The sequence below is a fragment of the Pezoporus wallicus genome, unplaced genomic scaffold (genome assembly GCF_028554395.1).
Source record: "Pezoporus wallicus isolate ANWC-B61680 ecotype Strahan unplaced genomic scaffold, APGP_CSIRO_Pwel_v1 scaffold_6445, whole genome shotgun sequence".
NCBI classification, from domain to species: domain Eukaryota; kingdom Metazoa; phylum Chordata; class Aves; order Psittaciformes; family Psittacidae; genus Pezoporus; species Pezoporus wallicus.
In genome coordinates this window covers 1,249,243-1,277,115 of record NW_026641753.1, presented here as the reverse complement: position 1 = coordinate 1,277,115, position 27,873 = coordinate 1,249,243, and the positions used below count along the sequence as shown (strand labels likewise).

Below are 27,873 nucleotides of genomic sequence, written 5' to 3'. Positions count from 1 at the left end.
TCACATTCCAGCATGACAATAGTTTTGCTCATTTACCTTGTGTGTTCCTGAGCCTTGGTTGATCTTGGCTTCAGCTTGCATAACAAAGCAGTCCATGTGCTGTTTGTCCCCAGCACCTCCTCCACTTGAGATTTTAAAGGGTGAAATGACTAAAAATGCTGCTAGTTTTGTCATGGAATCAACTAGGTTGGAAAACACCTTTAACATCATCAAGTCCAACCATTACTTCAGGATTGCCAAATCCACCACTAAACCGTGTCATTAGGGCCTCATCTACATGCCTTTTGTGCACTTCCAGGAACAGTGATTCCACCACTGCCCTGCGCAGTCTGTTCCAATGCCTGATTATCATTTTGGTGAAGAAATTTTTCCTAATATCCATCTAACCCCCCCCCCCCCCGGTGCAGCTTAAGGCGTTTCGTCTTGTCCTATTGCTTGTTCCTTGGAAGAAGAAACCAGCCACCTCCTGGCTTCATCCTCCTTTCAGACAGTTGTAGAGAGCAGTAAGGTTTCCCCTGAGGTTCTGTTCTCCAGACTAAATACCCCCAGTTCCCCCAGCCGTTCCCCATCACACTTGTGCTCCAGGCCCTTCACCAGCTTCGTTGCCCTTCTTTGGACTCACTCCAGCACCTCAGTTTCTCTTGTAATGAGGGACCCAGAACTGAACACAGGATTTGAGGTGTGGCCTCACCAGTGTTGTTGTTCCTGTGTGACACCTACTTCCGATTTGCTTCTTTTAAAGGTTACAAGACAATCTAATTGTCAGCTCTGCATAATGGGTAAAGACCTGAAAGCAGAGCTGAGTGCTTTCGTGGCTTTGACATCAATGTCAAAGATGATGACTCCATTGCAGGAGCTGACCAGAACCTGGCACTTCTCAGCTGCTCTGACCTGGGGGGAGGATGCTGAGGAGACACTAACTGCTATGGTGAGGGTCTCCTGAGGAAGAATATTTCCTGTGACTGTCTGGACATTGCTCGTGTGTCTGGGTTATGAGCTTTTTGCCACCATGTTGCTCGGCATTTGCAGCCTGTATCGTGGTTGCCTTAACAAAACTGGGTCCTCTTGTGAATCTGAGCAAAATCCACAAGTAGATTATATTCTGCATGGAGCTATTCTGAGATACTTAAAAGCAAATAAAAAGCTGCACAGGGAAACTAAAAATAACACTACCCCAAGCTGTAGAAAGCATGGATGTGCCACATCAGAAGCAGAGCTAGGGAAGAGAGATTTCACCTGGTTCAGTTCAAGGCAGCTTGGTTAAACTGGTGTTAGTGATGGTGTGGAAACGTGCGGTGGATTTGAAACCGGCTTCTTCCAGCTTAACGCAGGTGCTGTAACCGCCGGGATGAGCCGCTCTTGTGCCCACTCAAGTTAAACTGTCACAGCCGTGCGGGCAGCGCTGGGCCGAGCATCGGCAGAGGAGCGGGAGCAGGGTTCCGGGGCTCTGCTCGGGGATGCCGCGCACGCTGCTCTAGCGTGGGGCTATTCCAGTGCCGTCTATCCTGACCTGAGCCTTGCGAGACTTGTTTTGAAGGTACCGATTGCTCCTTACGCTTCTGCAGCGCTTTGCTGAAGCTCCTTCCGTTTTTCAGGACGTTTCCCGGCCGAGACGGGGCCAATGTGCTTGGCCCCGAGGGTCTCTTACCGGTGCCGGTGGCCGCTTTTCTGCCAGTGCTGTACGGGACACTAGGGACTTTGGCACTGGCATTTCTTCCCCGCAAAGCGCGGTGCGGAGCGCGGTTGGCGGGGGCCCGCGGCGGTGCCGGGCCGGGGCCGTGGGGCCGGGGCACTGCGCGGGCAGCGGCGTGAGGCGGCCGCCAGGGGGAGCTGCAGTGTCTCGCTGTGCGGAGCGGGCGCACCTGCCGCGTGCGGAGCCGTCGGCGGCGGCACGGGGGGCAGCGCGGGCAGCGCCGTCCCGTCCGGTCCCGCTGCGCTCCGCTCGCAGCGGCCCCGCCGCAACTCGACGGGCGGCTGCGCCTGCTCGTTCCCCGCCGCGGCGGGAAGCCGCGCTCCGCGCAGACGGGCGGCCCGTGCCACCCCCGCACCAACACCGCCGGCCGCAGCTTCCGCCGCCTCAGCGGACGGGGCCGTGCCGGCAATGGAGACCTAGCGGGGAGCCGCCGGGAGGTAAGCCCTGCACGCCGCAGTGTCCTCAGCCCACCGAAACTGCACATTTCTCCTCAAAACCTGAAAAGTTGGGGTGCAAGGAGCGTCCTCTCGGGGTCGCCCCCGCCGCGCGCGGGACGGGGCTGAGGGGCCGCTGCCGACATGTCCCTCCCTCAGCGCTGGGGCAGCGGTGCCGAGGGGGCACGCGGCGGGACCCTCTGCTGCCGGTTGCTCCTGAGGGGCTCCGGCAAGGACCGGCCGCAGCTCCCGCTCTCCGTCCCGGGCAGGCGGTGTTCCGTGCGGGTCGCGTTCCCTCAGAGCTGCGGTCCGGGTTGGCGCGGCGGCCCCGGAGCCGTGCCGGTGTCCGAGGTGTTTTTCCTCAGGAAGGGAGGTCTCGGTTAGCACTGAGGGGCTCTCACTGAGCGCCGCGGACGGGAGAAGTGTTCCTGCCGGGATTCAAAAGGCGAGGACTCGGTTTTTGGGATGTCGCAGTTCAATGGAGCCTGTTGAAAAGGTGCCGGTTCTTTGGAGGCTTGGCTACGCTGAGGTACTGCGAAGGTGTCCTGAATGCTGGGTGAGTCGGGAGTCTCCATCTGCCTCCCAAAGCTCTGTGGCAGGGAGGCTTCTCTGGTTTCGTTTGGGGTCTGCCGTAAACCTACTAAAAGGCACAAAACCTCTCAAGAGCTTCATTAAGCAGCTGTTTTCAAAGAGCCTGTCCTTGGACTGTTGTCTGTGCTAAGAATCAAAGAATCCAAAGTTTCTGGTGGAAAATGCTGTGAGCTGCAGTTTCTCGAAGTTCTCGGTAAGGTCTGTGTGCTCTGGACTGCCTCTTAACCTGCTGGGTTAACACCCAAACTTGGGCTTGTTCTGGGAGGAAAATCCCATCGTGGCAGGAGCTGGCGCTTTCTCATGCTCCTCTGCAGTGCTTGTACTTTCTTGGCTTTATTCTGGTTATTTAAAAAATCATATTTTTATAGGGTGGGTGTGGGGGTTTTGGCTGTTAGGTTATTGCCATCGGAGTGCACGTAGTTTTGGGGTTTCTGAGGGAATAGTTAGAGGTCAGCGCAAGACAAAGAGCAGCTGCTGGTACAGGAGCAGGGAAGGGCTGTTTTGGGGTGTCCAGGCATTGTGAGTGCGGTTGCAGTCATGCCTGAGAGAGACACTCGCCCCGAACACTTGCTGTTGGTGCTTGAAAGGAGACGTTATCTCTTAGCAAGGATATAACTGTGCAGCTGCCTGGCAGTCTGTTCTATCTGCCAAGTACCTCAGCTGTAAGGGCTGGTGACTTGCCTGCCTGGCTTCTATGTAGTGCATGGGAAGGGGCTTCCCTCCGAAGGAAGGAGCAGCCAGCTTTGAGGAGGACGTGGTGGCTGAAAAGCTTGGCTCATGCCAGACCTGAGGCAGGAGGTAAGTCTGGGGAGGAAGCTGACAGTGAGTCAAGTTCTTCATTTGCAGTGGACAAGTGGCTAATGAGGAGATGGAGGGACAGGCTGGGATTTGAGGTTTTGGGCTCTGTAAGCCAGTGGAATATAATGCACGTGAAGTGAATGCAAGAAGTGAAGTCTTCTGGCAGTTCACTGAGGCACAGGCAGTGATCTTCAGGATTTGATGAGTCTATGGTTAAGCAGGGATTGTAACTGGGGATGTGCAGGATAGCTTTCCAAGGAATTACTAAGGATTGTGTCCTTCTGAGGGTAATTCCTTGTGCATGGGAGACCTCTTGCAGCAGGAGGACGGGGGCATGCACTGACCTCCCTGTGAAGCACTATAGTGTTGCTAGGCAGCAGCTTGCACCTCCGGTGTGTTCCAGATCTGTCTGTGAGGGGAGACCTTCCTCTATGGAACTAAAGCTTTCTAGCTGGTGTCCAAGGATGCTGGAAAGCATATATCCTGCCTGTGTGGGTGTACATGCACGTCTGGCCTGCTTCTGGGTACTGCAGAGGGGTGCTCAGATGGGAATGTTCAGGGATGTTAGTTGAGAGCAAGACTTCCTTATCCTCACCGCCCTGATTGGGCTGCAGGTGAGCAGAAGAGAGATGAATCCTTGGTTGTGCCATTTGAGAGGCTCAGGAGCTCTCTGCAGGCCACCTTTTTACTTTCACAGCACCTGGAAGCTCATGGGACGTTTGTCTTCAAATCACCAGTCGAGTTGATGATTGATGCTTTAGCAGTAAAATGGGGGGAAGGGAGGAAGACTTGCTTGCATAGGAGGTAAGAAAAAAGCCCAGGTGTGCCACATTGATGTACTTAGCCAACTTCAGTCAGCTGTAGTGGTTGCCACACAATTGCAGGAGCCCCTGTGCATACGTGGCATCAGCTGGCTTTGTCTGAACTGCCTGGTATCTCGCAGAGCAGAGTGGTGGAAAGCCTTTTAATCTGCAGGGCTGCCAGTCTAGTGGCTGCACTTTGAAGCAGTGCAGTAGCCAAAGCTGTTGGAAACCAGCGTGGGGGGACTGGATGCTCTCCAAACAGAAGTCAGATCAAGAAAGAGCCTGAGAGGGTCAGGAAGGATTCATAGGCTGCTGGGGAGAAGGGGGGAGCTCAGCAGAAAGTATTCTTGTGGCACGGGTCACTTCTGATCAGGCAGGGTCTGGAGGTGTGAGAAAAGTGGGAGGAGGCGATGGCTTCCTGGTGTGGTGGAGACTGGAGGCCTGGGCCTTAGAAGAAGCTGGACTTTGCAGCCTTAAGCCCAGAGGAGTGAGGAAGCAGAGGCAGGTAGGAGCATGTATGCTGGGCTAAGAATCTCGTGGGCGCTGTTCCTTGCTGCTGTATGATAAGCTTGAGCTATGGAGAGTCCAGAGGTATGGAGCAGCTGCTGTGTATGGAGGCAGTGTGTGTGTATGATGAGCCCAGCATCATGCATAGGCTGGTACAGAGCAAGGGGAGCAAATTGGGCAACATGTAAGGCCCACACCTCTTGGGATGCTCTGCCTGCTTAGGAGCATGCAGGGGAGGCTTTCTGGGTGGGATAGGTCTGTGAAGGAATTTGGTTTGTTTGCAGACAGTAATTTGTTCCCTGACTGTCCGCAGCTGTTTCTTGTAGAGAGAAGGGTACATGTTACAATTACCCAGTTAAAGCTACAGAGAGTAGTTTTTTTTTCTAAGTGGCATTTGGAAGAGAGAGGTTGTTTGGTCCAAATCTTGTCTGTCTTATGTTGAGATGCCCTTGTGGGACTGGAGGTGGAGGAGAAGTTCCAAGGAGTGTTTCTGTGCCTTATGTAGGCAGCTATCTCTGCTGGCTGAGGTGGGCAGCTGCCAGGCGTGGCTGAGGGAAAAGAGCTGAAAATGTGTACTAACAATAAGAAGTACAAATAAAGCATTTATAATGTATGGACTTTCCCTGTTCTCCAAAACATTCAGGCTCTGAGTAATCCCTCACTTAAAACTGAGGCTCAAGCTGAAAATATCAAGGGACGTTAAATCGTGAACAACTATTAAACAGCCTTAAAGGGCTGTATGGGAAACCGTGTCTGCTCTCTGTTTCTAAGCCTTCCTCAAACAATTTGAATCTGAGCTGTTTATCAGGAGGTCTTTCATGCTGGAAAGGGAAGTGAACATTTAAACTCTATCACAAAATAAAGAGCCATTTTAAGAGGCTGTTTGCTTTTCAGGGTGTCCAACTAAAAATAAATCTTCCTTTAAACAGCCTTGAAAAGAAGACAAAGGGAAGAGATCTTGCCCTTGCTGAAAATAATGAGAATCTTTTTGCTAGCTTTGATGGTCTGGGTTTCCTCCAGCATCTGGTACTTGACCTAGGTAAGTGCCCTTCGGATTCAGTGGAGGACTGAGAGGTGTGTTATGTTCAGTGCCAAAGCTGGTGGGGGAAAGACTGCATGTTAGGAAGTTCTGCAGGGCTTGTTCTTCCACCCCTCTTTGCACTGTTTTATGTATCACTAAAACCAACAAGGATGTCTATTTGGTAGAGCAGTACCAGGGCACATAAAATATTTATTTTAATTTGGTTTTTGGCCTGAATCAGAACAAACCTCATTGTTTACAAGATTTCTACAAAATTCCTGAAAGTAATATTCTAGAAGCAGTTTCTCATGATTCTCAAATTCTGACGGGTTTGCTTGCTTAATTAAATTCTTCTTTTCATCCAGGCAAATTTAGCAAAATACATATCAATTAAGGCTAGTCCCTGGTTGTGAAAGGGAAAAAAATTCTCATCAGGAATATCTTTATCACTTTAAGGTAGTATGAGATGGTGCTGAGTACGTTGAAAGCAAACTGCGTTTGCTGACAGCAAAGTGCCCAGTCTTGCTTCTCTGGAACCACGTTTTCTAAGTGGAAAACTGTGGAAGGGTGTTTTGTAAGAACTGTAACAGCTGGTATGTCATCTTTTTCTGTTAATTCTGCCTTCTTTGAGCATTATGTATTAGTTAGGGAAGCATGTGGCTGGGAATGAGATCAAGGAATGCAATTCTAAGGACATCGCATGTGGAGTTGTGTTCTCTGTGCTTGTTCCATTAACATGCAGGAGTGAATGTGGACTCGGTTTGCCATGAATAGTGCAAATATTGTTATTGGGTAAATACTGCAGAGGTATGAACGTATACAGGAGCAGATATAAAGTCAATACAGCTGACACTTGTAACAACTGCAGTCCATCTTCTATGTGCTCCCAGAAGGAGGGCTGTTTTAAGATGCTGTAAAAGCAGTTTCTCTATAAAAGCAGGGAACATTTCAGCATGCAGATGGCAGCTCAGTCTAAATTCTAGTTCTGTTTTGTTCTGAGCACCTTTGTAACAAGCCTTGAGGAACATAAGGGGAATGAGGAAAGCACTGTGAGGGGAAAAGAAGGGATACGCTATCTTTCAGGCCTGAGAACTCTTTTTGAACTGTCTCTTCATTTTTAATAGCTTTTCTGCAAAAGCTGCTTGGGAAGCAAGGTTGGTATGAGTATGAAAGAAGCAAAGTATCTATCTTTTGGCTTAATAAATCTCTTGGATAGGCTGGTGCGAATTGAACTTACTTCCTTATTGGTTTAAGAGTGGGGAGTTTTGAAATTGCTGTGGGTGAGAATTGCCTTCACGTCTCTTTTAATCTGAAATGCTTTCTCCTTTTGTGGTTGAGTCTCTGTAGGGGAGACTTCTGATCACTTACAAGGTCATCTAAAGCACTAGAAAAAGGCCATGACCTCAGCAGTGGTGTTTGCTCTGGGTGTTGGCCACTAAAGAGCTGGACTCGGATGAAGCCGCGTTTTTTTTTCTGTAATTTACAGGGTTTATCAGTGACTCTGAAGCTGAAGAGTTCTCATCAGCAACTTGCCTTTCCGCCCAGGAGTGCTGAACAGCAAGCAGGATCCAGAGTCCTTTCCCCCTGAGCAGAGCTTCTCCACAGCCAGGGTGCGCTGGCTGTGGTGCGTTTGGGAGAGTAGCCCCTGAGTTCTTCTCAGCCCAGAAGCTGCCTGCCCTCCTGGGACAGTGCTCAGTGGCCTTCTTGATTTAGGAAGCATGCTGGTCATGTGTGCCTGGGGCTTCTCTTTCCTCTCTGGTGGCTGTAATTACTGCTGTGGCTTACTCTGCTTTGGCAACTGTCTTGCTCTCACTGCATCAGTTCTGGGACTTAGGCTGATTTAAGCCGATTCTTAAAATCACTCTCCCCAGTACAAGTGTACACGTTTAGCTTTCCAAGTGTAGACTGTCTTCATGTTTTCTTCTCATCCCCCAGCTGGCTTTTTTATAATCTTTAAGTGCTTCTACAAAGTGCTAAGAGGCTAAGCCCCACTCTAAACCTGAACTCCTTGGATCTGACAGTCTTTACATTGCCTATGGTACTTCATGTTGCCTGAAGTCATGTATTGATTAAACCACAATCTGCAGGAGTAAATATATGTAGAATATTAATAGCCTCTACTCTAGGGAGACAAAAAGGCTGTAAATTAATAGACCCATCGTGTTGACCTCGTAAACCATGAGGTCTTGAAGTACAGCTGTAATCCTCCTCCCACAACATGTATTTCACTTTGAGTGTCTGTAAAAAGCCTGGACTACTCAAATTTAAAACCTGTGATACTGGACAAGCGTATCCATATATCCTAGGATGTGTAGTTAGAATATTGCAAAGTTCAGGCTGGAACAATAGCTCTCTGTAGAACCCCGGGTAGTGCTGAATCAGTGCATCATTGATGGCGCAGCTGGGCATGAGGCTTAAAAAATAAATTTTAACTTCCCTGCTTCTTTGTTGTTCCTCCTTGCAGTTGCTTTCTGCTTCCAAGTGCAGGAGTTGCTGCAACAAGAGAGGAATATGATTCAGGGATTTAAAATCCAATTTGAAGATATAATGAACTTGAATTCTGTGTAAGTTGCTTTAGGAAATCAAGGTCAGAGTGTGGTGTGAGCTGATAGTACTTGATCTGCTAATTGGTGCTGAGTGGTTCTAATTCTTTTGGTTCATGGATCTGTTAAGATGGGCTGCTCAGTTTTTTTGTTGCATTTTCTTAGTAGAGATTTAGATGAGTGCCTGTATCGTATGCTTATCAGTAACACCTCTCATTAGCACTTTCAGTCCATAGATATTGGAATTTTATCTCTATTTGGAATATTTCAGGAGATTTTTCCATTTCCCTGCTCTTCACTTTTTGTGTGAGCACTGGTTTAGGCACTGTTGGATTGGAAAGTTCTTGCAGGCAAAGGTGCTTGCATTAATGCTTGCAGAGTTTTCTCTCTACAGGGCAAACTAGCAGTTTACTCAGTCTTGAGTCTGATTACCGCTTTATCATGACTAAAGTAACTTCTCTTTGCAGCCAGAAATGCTAATGGGAGAAGTTATTGTTTGGATGCCATCACAGTATTTTTCTTCTGTGTCTACCACTGAAGCCCACTTTTTTTTTTTTTGGTGTTACACTGTAAGATGCCTTTTGAAGGTTTGAGATGCTGCTCCTGGTATCTTCCATGATTGCTATTTGGAAAATAATAAACTTTTTAATTGAAACCTTTACAATCTTTCAAGCAAAATCTCAGTGTTGACACCTATGGGGTGGTGCTTGTGGTGTTCTTTTAAGTTTCTGAATTTACTCCCTTCATATAACGAAATATCTGTGAGTTTTGCAGGTGGTTCCTTTTCTTTCGCACCCAGACGTGCAGCTTTTAGAGGAATCACTGCGATTGGTGTTGTGACCATGTCAGGTGCTCTGTATATTTAGTTATGGTTTCTTTTCCTTCCTCAGGACAATACCTTGGTCTTTCCTTGTTGTGTTGCTGTCACGTAGCTAATACTGTTAAGCCAATAATAATCCCAGACATTTTAGATGTTGTCTCATTGTTGGTGGTTACTCTCAGTTTGCACAATGCCAGCACTGCCAGGTTCCCTCTGTGTTTACCTCACTTTTACATTTCACATGGCATTTCAGATCAACAAGGAGAATGAGCCAGATGTGAACTTGGTTAAGGACCTGAGCCCAGTGGAGGCTCAAATCCAGCCAGACAAATGCTGAATGCACACTGCCTTGTAGAATTAATGTTCATTGTGTATTATGACAACTTAAGTGGCTGGTGAAGATGTACAGTGAATTAGGCAAAATGAAATATTCTGTGATGCTCATTGAGCAACAGAGCGAGGAACACTGCGTGACCCATATCAAGTAGAGCTGAAGATAATGTTATTTGGACTGGCATGCTTCTCTGCTCTTACATAGTTTTTGTTTGTATTTAAGGTATCTACAAAAAAGGGCTGGTGCCCATTGTGGATTGCTTCCATCCAGAATGTTGGATAGACTGAAAATTCTTTCAGTAATAAACAGTTCCAAGTGCAGTGTGTTGGCAGAAGAAAAGACCCAAGAGAAAAGTTCATGTCAGAATTGAAAGCCTTGAAAAGTGGAGTGAGGAAATGGTTTGAAAAGAAATGAGCAGAAGTCCCCATCTAACAGACTGTAAAGACAATGAAAGAATTACTGTTGCCATTTCATCCTTCATGTATAGGGTAAAAACTGTAATTTATTTTTGTGAGACTTCTGAGCACCAAAACCTGACAATCGGAAACCACTAAAGAGGCGGCTGCTGTTTTTAATGAGCACCTTCTGCATTGCAGCTTCTGTGGAGAAACCAGAGCCTAAAGAGCCTCGTGGTGTGTCAGCAGATCTTGCACTGCACAGACGTATGCCTCAGTGCACGCATGCACCACTTCTCATTTCTTGCTTTCTCGTATACAGGAGCACGATATAAACAAAGCTTGTAGTAGAAATTACAGCAAAACTAAATTATGTTTAAAGGAGGAATTTGGGAATGTCAGTGCTGGGTTTTATGTAGAATATTAATGCTCCAGTTTCCTTGTTTCTGAGTGCCTCCTTCTCACGATGTCACTTGAAATACTTTTGAGTCAGGGAAGCTATATGAACTGAAGTGGGTGCTAGAAGGACAGTAAGCAGTACATGAACAAAATCGGACACCATTTCCCAAAGCCTGTTTTCTGAGGACTCAGAAGACAGAGCCAAGTTTGTCAACACAGGTGAAGGGCATTAGGCAGTATCTGAGAGTCAGAGTTTGTGTTGGAAAAACAGAATTTGTGCTGCATCACAGCCTGGTCTGCTTGTAATCACTGCATGCTTACAGCAGACTGGGAAAGCTGCCTGAATTCTGTGGTTTGTAGCATCAAGCAGTATGCGGAGGGAAGGGTTGGCCTTGTTAGCAGTGGAATGATGAAGGGTAAAGTTGTCACACCTTGTTTTTCCTGTATTTGTCCCTCTGATGGTAGCAACCTCCCTTTATTTACCTCAATACAAATGCAGCCTGGCAGGTCACAGCAAGGGCTGGATTAACTTGCTTAGTGATTCTTTCAGCATTCTCAAGCACTTTATTCTGTGTCTCTCTTCCATCTACTTGGTGATCTTGGGCAAGTTAACTGTAATTTGTATGTCTATATACTTATTAAGTAAGATGTCTCCTTCATTCTTCCGGGAATAGTCCTAAACTTGGTCCCCCTCCTGTGAGCTGTATGTAGTATAGTACTATTTTCTTGTTACAGCTGTGCGCCCCTACTCACAGCTGCTTGGAGTTGGCAGCACTGGAGTAAGCGGCTCCTCAGGGGAATGCAGCTCAGTGCCTCTGAGGAAAAGTTAGTCAACCCTGCTTGGAGGCAAATGCCTTGATTGTTAAAAAATGATACTGAATTCCAACTGGTTTATCCTGTCTCATGTCTCTTCAAGCTAGCATAGTTTTGTTCATGTTCTTCATCAGATCACAGATGCTCAGTTCCAGAAGTGCTGGTAGGTCTAGCACAGGGTTGACTCTAGTCTCGTCCATCCCACTGCCTGATAGGTGAGCGAATGGCCCGGAGGAGGGAGTTGAGAGCCTGGTCCTGCTGGGAGATGTGCTGGGATCCTTGGCAGGCTTAGCACCAGAAAACTCCTCCTGAGCGAACTTAGCAACTTTGTCCTAGGCACATAAGCTTTTCTCTTCTGTCTGCTTCACATTCTTCTGGGAGAAATAAATCTTGCACTGTGCCTTTCTCTCGTTGTCAAATTCTGTGTTTAAAAACAATCATCTGTGATATGGCAGTTTGAACAGTCTGGTTGCTTATAGCTGGGTGGTGTCTCAGGACAGCAACCACCTGACCCCTGGTCACAGTGGTGTGACTGATCCTACCTTCTCCTGGTTGGATGTCTGGGACAGTTAAGATGACACCTCAAACTGTTGTTTATTTTTATGGCAGTTGCAGTGGTGTTGTGTCAGATGTGACAAGCTGAGACTCTGGGCTAGGCTATGAATGACTGGGTGGTGAAGTAGTCTCTTGCCCTTTTCTTGTTGTATTTTCCCGATGTTTGCCGGTACAGAGACTGACTGCCTTGGTGAGGCCAGGGCTTCAAAAAGCAAAACTCCTATCAGTGCTGACAGGACCAAGAATTTTCCTCTCTTTCTAGCATTAATGTTGGCTGGCAGCACTTGCATTGACTTTTTAAGTGTATTTAATGCAGTATAGCTCTTTTGGGGTGGGGATGGAGGGACCCACATGAAAAAAGACCCAGGAGTTGCATACTTCAGCTGTAATAACCGAAGGGAAGGAAGTGGAGAAAGTAATTTGCAAAGCTACACTTGAAAATCATTCTAGCATAACATCATCATTACAATTATCTGTCACAAGATTTAGTTCAATTACTTTTAAGCTCTCTTGTCAAGATGGCCTGGCTTGTTTCAGGATTTTGGTACTCTAAGGAGAGGTTAAGGAACAATGAATATTAATTCTGCCATTAACTGCTGTCAGACAGCCTTCAGCTTTTATTATTCCTTGAAAACTCCTTTAGCATTGTAACTGTGGGGAATCAATAGGCATGAAATGCTCATGGGAACATAGAATTCAGGGTTGGAAAATCCACTGCCTATTTATAGCTTGTAGTATGGCCCAGTGGCGGGGGGGGGACACGAGGACGACGACTTTGGCTGGAAGTGGTAACTTTGAAATAACCGCATAGCAGCACAGTTGCCACTGTGTGGAAGATTATCCAGAGCTCCTTGCGGTTTCTCCACAGAGCAATAGTCTGGAAGTAAATTACAAAGGAAGAATATTTGTGTAATAAACTTAAATTTAACTGAATAATTTTAAGGGAGCTACAGGACATTGCACCCTCTTTCTATTTTATCACATTGAGCAAATGTTCAGAGCTGTAAGAGCCTGGGCTGGTCCCAAAGTTGATGGGGCCTCTGGGCACGTGTATGTGGTGCAACATTTAAGGAATGATTCTGTTCTGTTGGCCTTTGTTTTGACTACTAATGCAGGTTGTTTTGTGCATTTCTGTCACTTTGAGCCATTATGGTTTCCTACCTCTACATAAAAATGAACCCAGATGTTCTAGATTAAGCCATTGTCCCATAATGGTTCTTTGAGAAATGTTTAACTGTAGCTGCTGCTTTGTTCTGAAGAAGAGCTGTGATTCAGACTTCCTACTATGTTTGTGTTTCAGCTGTCACTGGAAGTGAAAGATGAAGCCTCTTTTTCTCTTGGTTCTTGTGATCTGTACTGTAGTCAGCATGGATTTGAAGCTCGTGTCAAAGAGGGATTCTGGTAAGTCACAGAAAAATATTTTTACATTTGATTCTGGACTTAGTGCTCATGCAATCAAGCATTTTACATGCCTGCTTCTTGGTATGCAACAAGTTTGCATACTTGTTCTCTTCTGAAAAAAAACCCAGTCATAAGCAGTATGGTTTGCTTACCAGATGTTGCAGGATTAATTTTCTCACTATAACATTCTCTTGATGATTCAAACAGTTTAAAAAGTGTCCTGTTTTCTTTCATTAAAAAAGAAAAATAAAAAGTTGATCTGCTTGAAATATCACAAAGGTGATAATGACTTCAGCATTGCTCTAATATAAAATCTCTGCTCATGCTAAGGGATTTTCTTAATTCTGGATGTGGTTTGTGGTGACTTTTAAGTCTGGATTATTTATTTATTTATTTTTTTTTTTGGTTGGAAGGGCATCTTCCAAAAAGTCATTCCAGCCATATGTGTGATCATATATATATATATATAGGGTTAGCTGGGAAGAGCGTTCCTGGGTAGAAAATGTCTGATTATTCTAGCAGTGGAAGAGAGTGGGAGTTAGTTTAGGTTTATATCTGCTTTTGAAACCCACTAATAGTAACAAGATACCCTAATGGTTATTTGAAGTATCTCCTTCTAGGATAGCCAGTTGAGCTGGATAATTTTTCATTTATATTAGAGCCTGAAGTGACTTCTAGTCCATGCAGCTCTCTCCCCTTAAAGGGAATGACTTCATGAGACTGCCTTTCTCAAGTAAGCTGCATGTTTGGGAGGACTTTTGGCAGACAAGTAGGTTAGAGGCAGTGTTGTATAGCAGTGTTAGTCTGCTAGAGCCTTGTGTATGTGGGCAGGTAACTGATGTACTTTTAAACTTGCATGTTAACTTTCTCATCCCCCCCCCCCCCCGTAGTGTTCTGTACATACAAGTGTAAGGGCTTCCATTGATCCTGCTGTCCTCAATGTCTTTAGCCAACACTTCTAGCAGTGCAGGTGCAAGTAGAAATTACTGACTTCAATTGGTGTAGTCAGTTTTAAGTTTAATTTCTGCATTTCTTGAGAACAGAGGAGAAAAGTTACTGGTCCATCTTTTATAAAGCATTAGATGTCACATCCCAGGCTAGAAGGTGTTACTCTGGAAATCACCAGGTGCTAGGTTGAATTCTTCTGCTGGGCTAGAAAGTATAAATGGATGTTGTTAAATTGAACTAGCCCACAGCAGTTTGGTTATTGTGCTCTAAGCCCTGTTTGTCCTGTGAGAGCAGTCACGGATATTGGGATTTGGCTACACTGAGCTTGGTCTAAACTCTGCTAAGGGCAATGGTGTTGCAATTTGAAGAACAGGTATTACTGGTGAGGGAACCCCTGTGAGATCCATCATCTGTATAACTAAGCAACCTTGATCCACTGATACCAGGCAACACCACCTGGCTGCAAAGAAGGGCCTTTTCATTTCCTGTATCATAAGTACACATCTGTAGAAGTAACGTGCCTGTGGTTATGGCATCTATCAGCTGGTAGTTTACCTTTAGTTATATTTTAGTTGGGTGCTTGTTTTGTTTTTTATCTGCTTTCCTTGCAGATTATCTTGTGTTATTGGCAGCTGTTGACAGTATCAATTCAGGTTGAGTACTGGTTGGAAAATGCTTTAATATGGTAGACTATCTATTGCTAAATAAACCCACTAGTGAATAACTGTTTTTTTTTCTCTTTTCATTTGATTGAGTTGGTATACGTTGAGTATAAGATAAAGGAGAAAAATGAACATAAAATTATAGCTTCTTTGCGAGTACATGGCCACATAGTTGGTTTTCACCTTCAATATTCTTTGTCATTCATGCTGATTTTTAGGTTGCTGTGTGGAGCAAACTATTGATTTCCTTTTTTTGCCTTTTCTTTTTCCATTACATTGTATGTGAAATGCGTTTTCTGTTTCTGTGATTTCAGCACGTAAAGCAAAATTGATAATTTGATTCCCTTTCTGAAAGGAGACTTTAGATACGAAGGACCGTTGTTTGTTTGCTTGGAGCTTCACCAAAATGTTATATGTTGTGAAGGGAACTTCTGAACTTTAACTATTTGTATTGTTAAGTAGGAGATCAGAGATAGTGGGTGGATGCAGCCAGACAAATGCATGAAGAAACAGTGAAACCATGTTGCTCGGTAGGCTGACAGTATCTGTAGTGTGGTGATACTGTAGTTCAAAGATTGGGAAGGAGAAAGTAATTGGTTATTTGTGGGCAGCTGCGCTGCAGTATGAGCAGCAGGAAGTCCAAAAGCAGGAAGACTGTTTTAGTGGTAGATGAGAGCCAGAGTGGGGAGTGGTAGGTGGGGTGCCTGAATGACACCCTGTGGGCAGGATCTCTGCAGCAGTGTTCTGGATGGATGTTGTAGTCTTAGCTTTTGCTGGCTGATATGAAGATGTCTAAGCTGGTGAGCATCTGTAAAAGGGGAAGGGAAATTGTGCAGACAGTTATGTAAGACTGTGTGAAGCAGTGCATGGAAAGCACTGACACTGATGATAAAGACGGATTTGGGCTTCTAGGGCAATAAACCATGAAAATCAGGGCATTGGTGTCTTTGCTGACTTATGTAGAGCGGCATTTTTCCAGCCAATATGTAGATTTGTGATTAGTGCTACAATTAGCCGCAGTTGTGATCACTGTTAAGTAAAAGGGCAATTATACAGTTGACTAACGTGTACGTAATATCATATAATAGAATATATATTGTTTAAGGGATAGAATCTAACGAGAGCTGAGTTGAAGAGGACTTGGACTGGAGCAGTCAGAGGGTATGGTGTAGTCTTCAGGTAGTGCAAAGGAATCGCTAAAACTGAGGCAGTCAAAAGTGGGGCAGAAAGTCCAGAGGGCATTATCAACGAAATTGAAGTTGCTTTAAAGAGAACAGAGGTTTGGCTAGGGAGGCATCTTCAGAGGCTGGTAGGACAATGCTCATTGAAAGCCAAGGGTTGGAAATGCAAGGGAACAAAGTTAAGGATGAGAACTCCAGACAGCAAATGAAGACCATACACAGGGATTGTCTGTGTACTGTCAGGCAAGAGCTGTTAGAGAAGTCAGGAGGGGAGGAGGATCTAAGATGTCAAACAGAAAGTGATGAAATGGTATTCCAGTTGAAAGCATAGTTGCAAGAATTCAAGTTTGCTGAAGAAACAATCCTCATGGAAGGGAAGAGAGAAAAACAGAACTGAAAGATTTGTCTCATGTCCTTTGCCTGCCCTCAGTTCTAGATTCAGATGTCTGTATTTCTGTTTGGAGAAGATAAACAGGAATGCATGTGAGGGTTGCAGACAGGTTTTGGAGTATCTTGCAATGCTGCAGAAGTGACACAAGCTTGTAGCAAGACAAATTCGTTTGGCTGCTTCTCACTTGAGATGTGATGCCAAAATAATTAAAATGGGAGAGCTAAGTTTATTATGCTAGTCAGAATCTTCTTTACAGGCAGTAACTTCCAGATGCTCCAGAAGAAATCTGTCATGTCTACAGAGTAATGATTGCTGTTTGTGGTGGGAACAGAACAGTTTGCCTCAAGCGTCTGTGTGAATGTTATGTTGACTTAAGTTTCACAGGCATTTCTTAATATTAAAAAGCTTTTTTGAAAGCTGCAGGTTGTCCTTTTTAACTGCTTTAAGAAATAATAAGCTTCTGAGCAAAGAAGTAATGCTGGGACTGCAGCTTTAGCAATATCCTAGAAAGGTATTTTGCAGGTGGAGATTATACAAACAAATGGAGGTTGTGAGAGCTGCTAGGTTCCCAGCTGGTAGGTGATTTCCTTTTAATCTGATTAAGTGACTTCTTTCCTGAAGCCTTTTGTATATAGTGGTTTGAATAATCATAGCAGGGAATATAAAACCAATTAAAAACTGTTGCTTTTTTTAAGCAAAAGATTTTTCAGGTTATAGATTGACTTAATAACATAATTCCCTTAGTGAATAATTTATGCCATTTATTGTTGCTGTATTTATTTGCTGGGTTGAAATACCCTGTCAGCATGTTAGAGCTCTGGAGGGCATGCCAACCTTGGGTGGAGGAGCATAGGCAGACATCCCCAAGGCTTCTCCAAGGCTGCTAGTGATATTTTGTGCCTTTTAGATGTCATGCGACAACTTAATGTAGTCTGCTATAGGTATTTCAGGAGACCTTCCCTTTCCTGCTAGTTGTCACTGCTCTAGGCCAGGATTTCCCTCTGCTCCCTTCTATGAAGTTCAAACTTCCTGTATTGTTGCCTCATCACTTTGCCCATGAAAACTGTGACATATGTGGAGATGCTTATACATCAGAGGTGAGTCATGGATTTGTGCCTGGAGTGGGATATCGTAGAGAAGCCTAACTCTTGAAAGTCTGGTACTCCTGCTGGAATGGGCACCAGAAAAGCTTCACGATGAGCACTCACAGTTACCATTTGCTTTTTGTTTTCAATTGCATGTGCCTGAAGAGCTCGCTTCAGGCCCTGATGTGAAATGCATGGCTATGAGACCTCCCAGATTCTGAGATGAGAGATGCAAAAGAGACTTTCAGCTTTGACTTTCTGCAAATGATGTGCAGACAGAGAGCAAACAAGAGCTTGGCAACACTAATCAGTGCACACAGATCTCTTACTTTTCCCAGAAGATGTTGTTATTCACAGCTCCAGTAAACAAAGAGTCAGAAGCACCATTGTTCTAAGCTGTCATCGGTGCAGGGATGTACAGTCCCTCCTGCAAACAGTTGTGTCTGCTCACGACTTCATGGCTGCTCTCCATCTGTTCAGTTTGAATCAGGGGGAAGCAAAGAGCCAGGCTCCTGTGCTCAGTCAGGTCTCAGGGGGCTACCAGCAAGTAAGCTGTGAAGCACCAGTATTCCATGCACCTCATTATGGGAGTCTCAGCCTTGATTTCCTTTCCTCTAAACAGAAAGCAGCATTGCAGCTAGACAGACCTATTTGCGAGACAGCTGGTTTGCTGGTGGGGAGGAAGGGAGATGCATAGAGAAGAACAGGAAAGGAAATAATAGAGGCTTGGGGTTTTTTTAGTGACCTCAACCTGACAGGGTTTAAATATTGAACTTATTTAAACACTCAAATTTTTAGCTATTACATTTGTTTAAAATGAGTTCATGTATAATTAAAACAAAATATTGAACTGATACTTAAATATTAAAGCTAGACTCCTTTCCCAAAAGGAAAACCGCAGCTGTATACGAATAGAATAAATGAACACAATTAAATTGTTCCAAATGGCAGTAAATCACAAAGGTATGATTTTTAGGGATGGGGGAAATAAGAAAAGCATGAAAGAAATGTCATTTCCTCTCTTAAAAATCTATAATCTTCCACTTCTGCAGTGGGCATCATGTCAGCTGTTTGGATATCTGTTCTACATGTAGCTGCAGAATGTAAGAGTTATTAATAGTATCTGAACCTCTGGTAGACATACCCTCATGACTGAGAGAGCTTCCAGCTCTGGGCCTTTCACTGGATAATGCTTTTTTTCCCATTCCAAAATACGGCCTTTAAAAATGAAAAAAGCCTAATGTATTGAGATGTCTTTGCTTTGTTTTCTTTAAGATCCTAAATGGAGATTTTAAGAGATCTTCATTTCAGTATTTCTAGTATGCTCACTTTGAGGTGTTGTGTCCCAGGTTCCTGTCCTTACTCTGACTGTCCTGAGGGACAGGGGAAGTTGTTCTGGCATGTTTTGGTTGCCATCTTGTTAATGAAAATATTTTTGAAAGGTCTGTCTTGTGTAATACTCAAATGAAAGTATAAATAATACAGCTGCAAATACCCAGAACACAGCATTCAAGCTCAGCATGTTCCATAATCCTGGGGATGAATGTCTGCTCAGTTTGGGTTATCTGTTGGTGGTGTAGGGGCTCTCAGAGGTGACTTAAGGGTTTTCGAGCTGTGGGGAATCTGTGATGGCTTAGCTTTGGACCAGCCATTGACCAAGAGCAGTTCTGAAGTGTGCTTGGGTTTTTATAACCTGAATACATGTGTAAGGCAGGTTTTACAGGCTGCTGTGTATATTTGAAGGAACATAAATAAGGCTTCTTATATTGCACTAGGTATGAGCAGTAATGCACATTCTGCTATCTCTGTCTGCTGAATTTAAAGAACTTTTTCTACTTTCAGAACTGTCCTGGGTTCAGCAGTAGCAGTTATTTTTCTCCTTCTTAGTAGCTGGTGCAGTGCTGTGTTTTTGACTTTCAGCCTGGGAACAACGGTGATAACACTGATGGTTTTAGTTGTTTCTCAGTAATGTTTACCCTGACCAAGGACTTTCTGAGCCGCATGCTCTGCCGGGAAGTCGGGAGGAAGCAGAGACAGGACACCTGACCCAAACTAACCAAAGAGGTATTCCATACCACAGCACGTCATGCCCAGGATGTAGAGCTGGGGGCAGTTACCCAGAAGGGCTGGATCACTGCTTGGTCAGGCTGGGTATCGGTTGATGGGTGGTGAGCAGTTGTATTCTCTTCCCTTGTTATTTCCCTTATCATTATTGTTACTGATGGCAGCAGCAGTGATTTGTGTTATACCTTAGTTACTGGACTGTTCTTCTCTCAGCCCACAGGAGTTACATTCTTTCGATTCTCCTCCCTATCCCTCCAGGAGCGGGGGGAGGAATGGGTGGGAGTGGACGAGCAGCTGCGTGGTTCTGGGTTGCTGGCTGCGCTCAAACCATGACAAGAACCTTGCTTGCTGTTTGAGATGCATCTCAGTTTCAAGTTGCTAGTCCCTGTGACATGTTGTATCAGAAACTTCTTTTATTGCTTACTTGCTTTTGCCATGAATGTAGCTGTGAAAGTGGCAAGCAGTAAAATTATGAGGTTAGAGATGCTGGGATCACTATGGAAAATTATGAGAGAAAGGAGAGTTAAGATTTATTTTTGGCATTTAAATTGGGAGAGTTTGTTTTTATAAATAATAAAGGAAACATCAGAGGTTTCCCTTTTTGGGAGGTGCAGCGCAAATGTTGGCGTATAGACGTGTATGAGATTGTTATACTGTTAAACTCACTAAGGTACGAATGACTGCCTATCTGTGAGCTGAAACCCAGATTGATCTGAGCTGTGGTGTCACCTCTGCAGTGTACATTTTATCTCTTTTTAATCTCTAACCCTTTCAAATCCGATCGATTCTTTCCTACAAGAAGCATGATTAGCACTTATAATACATACTGATATAAGAACAAACAGTGCTCTGCTGCTGAAGACAGAGTTTTAGACTGAAATTAAGCTTCTGACCTAGTCACTTTGCTTTCCTGAGACCCGGTAACCAGGCTGCCTGTGCCCACCAGCCTCTGCCATCAGTTCCTTCTTGCTTGCTGACCTTGTGTGGTTCCTCATTTGAGGCAGGAACAGAGGCAGTGTGAGGGTATTTCTGTTAGCTTGGCTTGTTTTAAACCTCCTCCACATCTGAGATTTGCAGAACTATAGATCTGTTGTGCTACCTGTAACCTATGGAAACTCACTCCCAGTCACCTTTATTTGACACGTCAGTGTAAAAGGTGCAGTTGATTTGCATCTTTGAGAGGTCAGTATTGCTTTAAAAAGTTATCTACTAAGATTTCTGCATCTGTTATTCCAGATGGGAAATTAAATAGTTATTGAGTAAGTAGGAAACTATTTGATCCAGGCAGCTGTAAGCGTTGTTCAGTGTTTTTTAATAAAGAAACTGGAAGCAATAGCAGTACCTGGCACGAGCCTTCTGTATCCAGCTATTTCATTCCTGTTGCTGTAATGAAGTGGGAGGATAGGAACCTACCTCAGCCCCTGACTACAAATCTGACCTACCAATCCCTCGAGGGCAGGAGTCATAAGGGAAGATGGTACATGTCGGGGCAATGCCCCGGGGATTCCACTGCCCTTTCAGTGAAAAGGCCTGAGACGGGGCAAAAGGGAAAGCCTCAAGTGCCCAAATTCCTTGCTAATGTTTAAAATACGATGTTTTCTCTGTCACTCGTTTGTGTCTGGGGACATAGTGCTGTTTAGGCATCCAGTAACCATGTGCATAGTTGAAACACTTGTTAGGGCTGTGCAGTAGAGGCCTTGAAACATGATGGTAGTATTTTTTTTTTGGACTTTCAGTGCTCTAATTGTGCTTTGTTACCTTGGCAGGGTGATTCTTAAAGTCTCATGGGACTGCTGTGTTCAGTTAGCAGCTGCTACCATGATGTTTAATACAAGAGCTTTTTGTCTCTAATGTTTGCGTTATAGTTATTCCCATTTTACAGATGGTAGAAAATCATCCAGAGATGAAGTGATGTTTGAGTTGCCCAGCATGCTGAAAGTGATGTGGGGGAATAACAAAAATAAAATTTTTCCTTCTCTTCTGTTACATTGCAAGCACCTTAGGCAAGGGTAAGGAAACCAAGTGCTGTCTCCCAGAGAAGTTTTGCGCCTAAATAAGTTTATGTGTAGAATGTACTTTCATGTCCTTGGGTACACGTGCTAGGGAAAAGTGTTTGTAATTTCTGTTACTTTTCAGTAGAAGACAGTATCTGCTGGAAGTGGAGGAAGAAATGGAAAGAGATTCTGCTATACCAAGTTTTGTGCACTAGTTTTAGGCCAGGAGCTTTTTGCCTTTGACTGTTGCAAGTCTGCTGTGTGTGTTGGCTATAAATTCTTCTCCTTAAGCCTGTAAAATAGCATATGGAATACCTGAGTAGCTGTGAGCCTTGGAGATACCAGTCGAGTCTCTTGGGTAACTAAAATAGAAACCTGTGTATGTAGTTCTCTGACCTAAAGAATGTTTGTTGACCGTGACTTTGCAGGCAGTCGGATGCATTTGAGCCAGCGCAGGGTCCATCTGTGCTTACCTAGTAGCTGCCTTTAGATTTTTAGCAATATCAGGAACTGGAGTTCTGATATCAGATGTGTGAATAGTTTGAAACAGCTTTATTCAAGGGCACCTCAGTGTATAGTCTAACCAGATGTTCATGTTTGTTTAAAGAAATGCTGGTCCTTTCATCCCACTGCACAAATACGTATAAAATTTGAGCCCAGAGTTGTTTCACCTGTGTTTTTTTTTAAATTTATTTTTTATTATTATTTGAGAAGTAATGGATTTGGCTGTTATGTTGAAGAGAGAATTGACTTAAGACTGATATTAAATATGGCAGGTCAGGTTTTTTGGAAGACAACAGGAATTCTTTGTTCTTGAATGTAAGGGTTATGTTTTTGTTTTGCAAATAACCTTAGGATCACATCCGAAGGTTATTTGGATCAGTGTGCGGAGCCACTTCATGCGTGCTTTTCTGTCAAATATATATTAGGGTGAGCCTAGAAGGGGAAGGGTAATGTGAGATATAAGCATTCGCATAGCTTTGAGTTAATGGTAAAATGCAGGAAACAATCACTTTCTGCAGAATAGGGCTTGTCAGATTGGTTTTTGTTTTCAGTGACACAATTTCATTTTGAACAGTAAATTTCCTGAGATGGATACATTTAATAAGTGATGGAAAACTGCTGGAACATGAACCAAAGGCAGGGCTATTCCCAGGCTCCGTATCTCTGGGGCATTCAGGAGTTGCAGCTGAACTCTAGGACTTCTGGGGTTGCTGATATGGATGTTGCATGAAGTGTCTGGAAGACTTGGAACATATGGTGGTCAGGACCCTACTCTTTTTGGGATTGCCTGCTGGGAAGCAGTTGTCTATGTCAAATCTCTCAAGTTGCCTGCAGAAGAAATATGAAAACTGAGAAAGTGAGGGCACTTTCATGGAGCCAGGCTATTCTGCAGGCTTCCTTGGCTTCCAAGTTGGAAGTGGATCTGGAGCCATCATCTCTGCTCCCTGGCACGCCTCCCTGGTGAAGGAGGACAATCTCCTGGACCTGCTTTTTCATCTTGATTTGCAGGCTTCTATTGGAAAGAATATTTTGTTGAGAAAATAAACCAATTTTAAGGTATTTCTGAAATCTGTTTGTTCTGGTACTTGTGTTTTAGAAACACAACTTTGAAACTCAAGCCAAGAAAACATTGTAGATTTGAGCCCTTGAATCTATTACTCTTTTTTATGTGATCTTGAAAATCTTGTCCCATTCTATAAAGCCAGAGAGGTGTGAGTATTGGTGTGGGATGTAGACAATCAAAAATGATAGTATGTGTATCACTAATGACATTTTGATTTAAAATTTCCATTCAAAATGACATCTGTAATTTTAGGCAAATCAGGGGGCTACAGTGGAAACTGCAGTTAGGAGTGGAGTGTCTCAGCTTTATTGGAGCAGATTGAAAGCTGAAGCTTTTTGGCTGACTTCTGATGTAGGTCAACATAATTCCTATTCACTGCGACTTTACATCATATTATTTCCAGCATTATGATTTTTTCATCTGGATTGGGTGATTAAATTTGCTCTTTGCCATTCAGTGTTTATTGCAAATGGTTTTGTTCCAACTGTAAAACATGCCTCTGACTTAGAGCATGAGAGATGAAACCTAAATCTAGCCACCTGGGATGCCTGGCTGCAACTGCTGTGGACCTGACATGGGGGAAGTGTAAAACTCAGCTATTGAAGAAAGGATCTTTATTAAATCCATTTTTAGAAATGTCTATGAATGAACTGTTCCATTTGCTGTCCTTCCTAAAGAGCTGCAATTGTGGCTTTCGTTGAAGGACACCAATTCCCTGTGAAGAGCTGGTGGTCCAGCATGCTCTTGTGTGAAGTCTCTTGCAGAATGTGCTGGGTAGCTTGGTCGTGAGATCTTAAAAATACGAATTCCCCAATTGTAGAATGGTTTGTAAATTTAGTGTAAAACCAAGTTGAAATGTTACATTAAATGTCTTGTTGATAAATATGAGTATCCTCAAGGGAGGCGAGTATGTTTTTTTGCTGGCGCAGCTGAGTGAAAGCTCTTCTGTATAGTAGTTTCACTGCTATGATGGGTGTGTTTTTTCAGGCTTGGGCAAGACAAGCACATCCTTTCCTGCACATAGGGTTGCCCTGTCAGAATCATGATTTGTAATAATATACTTGTAAAAATCAGATCTCTTTAATGGTTTTATCGTGCACATGAAAGTGGTGCATTATCAATGTAATTACTGAGATAATTTAATACTCATTCTATACTTTACTACAGTGCTTTCCAACAGGGAGCTGTAAAATGTAATTTTGATCTCCTTAAACTTTGTTTAGGTTATTAAGAAATATTTTTGAGTGGCAGAAGAGGGAATTCTATTTTTGCATAATCTAATAGTCCCTTAAGGCTCACCTGTTCAAATCACATCAGTCAGATAAGGGATGAGGTGGGAGCAGCCAATCATTTTGCTTGGTGATTCTTCAGCATTGCAGCATCCACGGCTGGTGATCTCCAGATGTGGAGATGTGTGGCACTGGGTGATAGTCACAAATGGATTTTCACAAATGACTAGGAGGTGAGGAAGAATAAAACTATCACAGGTCTCGTGTAAGCATGGTCCTGGCTCTTCCATTCTGTCCTTTTATACCTTATTAAAGATATCCTAGTGCCCCAAACAGACCAGAGCAAGGGAGAGGGCTGAGCTACTCCCTTTGCAAGACGGGGAGCAGTGGTGCAGGCTCTGCTCAGGGTTGTCCCAGCAGGGAATTCTCAAGCCCATGTCTCACAGACAGGGTTTGGGTCCTGCTCTGAGGAACTGGGCCTGACTGTGTTGGGTTCCTCTTTATTTTCTCTGAAAAGCTTGCTTTAGAATGGAATATGCCATAATATGCCAGGAGAATTAACCAGAGGAAGCTGTTATGTGGAGTGAGAGAGGAGCTCATTAATTGCTTAAAAATTAGGCAGTCTCCATCTGAGTAATCGGTGTTGGCTGGCTGGCCTTCCTCAGTCTAAGAAGTAGCTCATTAGTAGAATACACACAGATGGTACTGTGCTCTAAGGTATTTAAAATACACAGGCAGAGAGCTGTATTAATAAGGCAAACCCATCCTTAGTCGCTGTGACTGAGTTTGCTACAAGCAGCAGAGGGAACAGTGTCATTTGGTAAATATTATTAGGTAAATGCATTTCCATAAATTTATTTATGGAAATGAGTTTTCACATTTTTTCTGCAGATAACAGATGATAAATACGCAAAGTAATTTACTGTTTCTGGAAGAATTGTATTGCAAAAATGGACTTAGAGTAACTGCTTCATTTGTTCAGTACCTAATTTACCCATGTAATTGCCTAGAGGAGGAGATGTATTAAGAGCCTAATTTTTATTTGGAATATATATATATTTGCTTTTTGTTCTTAATTTTTTTTTGTGTGTGTGTGTGTATGTAGCTTGTTAACAGCTTATTCCAAATAAGACTTTTTCTGAGTGATTTTAGTTCCTTCTTCAAGTGCAAGTGGCTAGCAATACAAGAAATCACCTATCAGGGGAGATGGAAAGCCTGGAGCCTGTGACACTGCTGGGGGGAAGGAGCCCGTCTGAAAATTAGTGTTGTCCAGTCCATTAGTGCCCTTAACTGTGAGCAGTGAGACTTTCCTCACTCCACCTATGAATTCATAAGTTTATTGGTGGTCCTGTTTAAGAGACTTGCCATTAAGACGGGGCTGGGGAAGAAATGGACACTCAGGTATTTGCTCTTCCCTGGAGTCAGAGTTTTGTCTCCTGTATAGTGGCACTTTGTTTAGAGCTGCTTTTCCCATCAGTGCCTGCATGTCTTTGTTATGGACTGTGATAAATTCTTTCTAATGAAAGAATTTAATGTTTCCCATATTGATTCTCTGCAAACTTAATGCATTTCACACCTTCTTTGTGTGGTTTAAATAGAACTTTTGGTTACAACCTTCTGGTGCAAGTTTTTTCACTAAGCCCTTAGTAAAGCTTTGTTGCATTTGCAGTGGATATAATTTACATTGTTGCTTCACCCTGTTCTTCATTTCTGATAGCTTGGATGTGTGTTATTTGAGTGTATGATGTTGTAGAAAAGATGGTTCTGCTTCAGTTTGATTAGCCCCGGCGTGACTGTGTATGTGCAAGTCACAGTTTTGCTTTGCTAGATTGTTTTGAGTTAATGTTTGTTTTTGGGGAATATGTTTTAAAAGTGCTAGCCTGTGCTGGGTGACTCAGGAATGCATGTAGCCTGTGAAGAGTATTTTGATAGTTACCGTGTTGCTTTAGTGATACACAAGAGTTTGGAATGAAGCTGATCCTCGCAGGTGGAGTACTGTTCCGTGTAAGTCTTGCTTTGGGCTTAGGTTCTATGCTTGGTAGTGCACAGGGTTTCCACAGCCTGTACTGGAGGGAGCAGAGCTATCATGGAACAAGGTTTATTTTGTAGAAATCAAATATTTGAACCTAAAAAATTGAAGAAACAGAGGACTGTACTTACTGCTCTGGGACAGTGGGATTCAGTGTTTCCAAGGTCATTTAAGGATGCCTGCAAGTTAGTGCTGTGTTGAGAGGTGAGAGGATGGGATTGATGTTGTGCAGAGGGAACTGGGAAGGCTTTTATCACTGGTATGTGTAGAAGACAAAGGCTTTAGAAGAAATGTTTACTTGATTGTAGATTTGACTTGCTGGAGAAGGTCAGGGGGGTTTGGGGTGTACAAAGATAGGAAATCACCGCATGACATGAATTTCAGGGGTTTGGTGGCAGTGGGATTCTAAAGTGGGGTTCAAAGGTGTTACTGTGTGCAGGAAGCAAGGAGGGCTGTTAAGTGAAGGTGTCGAGGAAGGAAGACCAGTACTTCATTTTAGCTTTCAAATTCCAGGGTTATTTGATAGGGTTTACTACTAACCTTAGGCTATGGGTTTTGTTTTTTTTTTTTTCCTTTCTGTTAAGTTATTGAAGATGGTGGAATTAAGCTAGTAATCAACAAACATGACTGTGTAGCAATGGGGCTGTTTCTTCTTCTGTGTGCCAAGCCACTGCTATTTGGTGTGATTTTGTGAAAACATCCACTGATGTCGGTTATTCAGAAGCCAATTACCTCGTAACCCACAGGATCAAGCAGCAGAGCTCCTTATTTAGCCTATAACAACACAGTTCTTACTGTGGTGCCCAGTTGTGTTGGCACTTGCTGCAGAGAACCTCCCATTGACCCTGCTTGTGAGATGACTGCAGAGCAGGTCCCCACACATGTATCCTGCCTCTGGACTGTGACTATTGTGTGTGCAAATGGACAGCAATTATCATTTAAGTAATGAGTACTTAATGATTGTATTTTTGTAAATTTGAAGTATTTGGAAGCTGAAACTTCCCTGCTGGTGTAATTTAATGTGTGCCACAAATTGCTGAGGTGAGAACACAAGAGGGAGGGAGCCAAATTATCAGTGGAAAAGTAGATTCTGACAGCTCCCTCTCCTGCTTCTACCTCAGGCATTGCAATGAATAAGTGGAGAGAGAAATATATCACAGTAAATCCCCAGGAAGGATCTTTGCCTTTTCAGTAGTATCATGATGAATGATGAATCCACTGTGCTGCAGTGGATTTTATAGCGACCTGGCTCATCATTAAAATCAAAGTCAAACCTATTAATGTGGTAGATGTGGCAGCAGAAATTCCCCTAAAATGACACCTTGGCTGTAGGTTGATCAAACAATCGTCTGAATTCAGGCATGCTATGTAGGTTCTGTCAGTGCATCTACATAAAAAGGCCCTTTAATGCTTATCCATTTGGATACCACCACAGCATTGTTTCCAAATACAAAATCTGAATTTTAATTGAAGTGGTGTAGCCCACAAGAGAAAAACAGTACATCACTACTAATATTTCAAAGACAAATCCTTTGGGGGGGAACTCCCAATTGCAATTCCTCAAGTATCTTTAAGATTCTTGAAAGCTTCTTGGAATCAAATCAATACATTTTTCA

The 27,873-nt window shown here is 43.8% G+C and overlaps 1 protein-coding gene across 8 annotated transcripts in view; it reads left to right on the top strand.

Annotated features, from left to right (window-relative positions):
* The window catches only part of IL1RAPL2 (interleukin 1 receptor accessory protein like 2), a 372,128-nt gene that overhangs the window by 5,621 nt on the left and 338,634 nt on the right, over positions 1–27,873 (top strand). The window contains exons 1-3 of one of the 8 annotated variants that reach the window (XM_057425173.1): positions 1,981–2,130; positions 9,767–9,903; positions 13,007–13,107. In XM_057425173.1, coding sequence (XP_057281156.1) covers positions 13,026–13,107 — 82 coding nt within the window. In that variant the 5' untranslated portion in view covers positions 1,981–2,130; positions 9,767–9,903; positions 13,007–13,025. Of the gene's footprint in view, positions 1–1,977; positions 2,131–2,570; positions 2,912–4,159; positions 4,234–9,766; positions 10,033–13,004; positions 13,108–27,873 lie in introns of those variants that run through there. The other 7 variants (XM_057425172.1, XM_057425177.1, XM_057425171.1 and 4 more) reach the window with 7 other exon arrangements.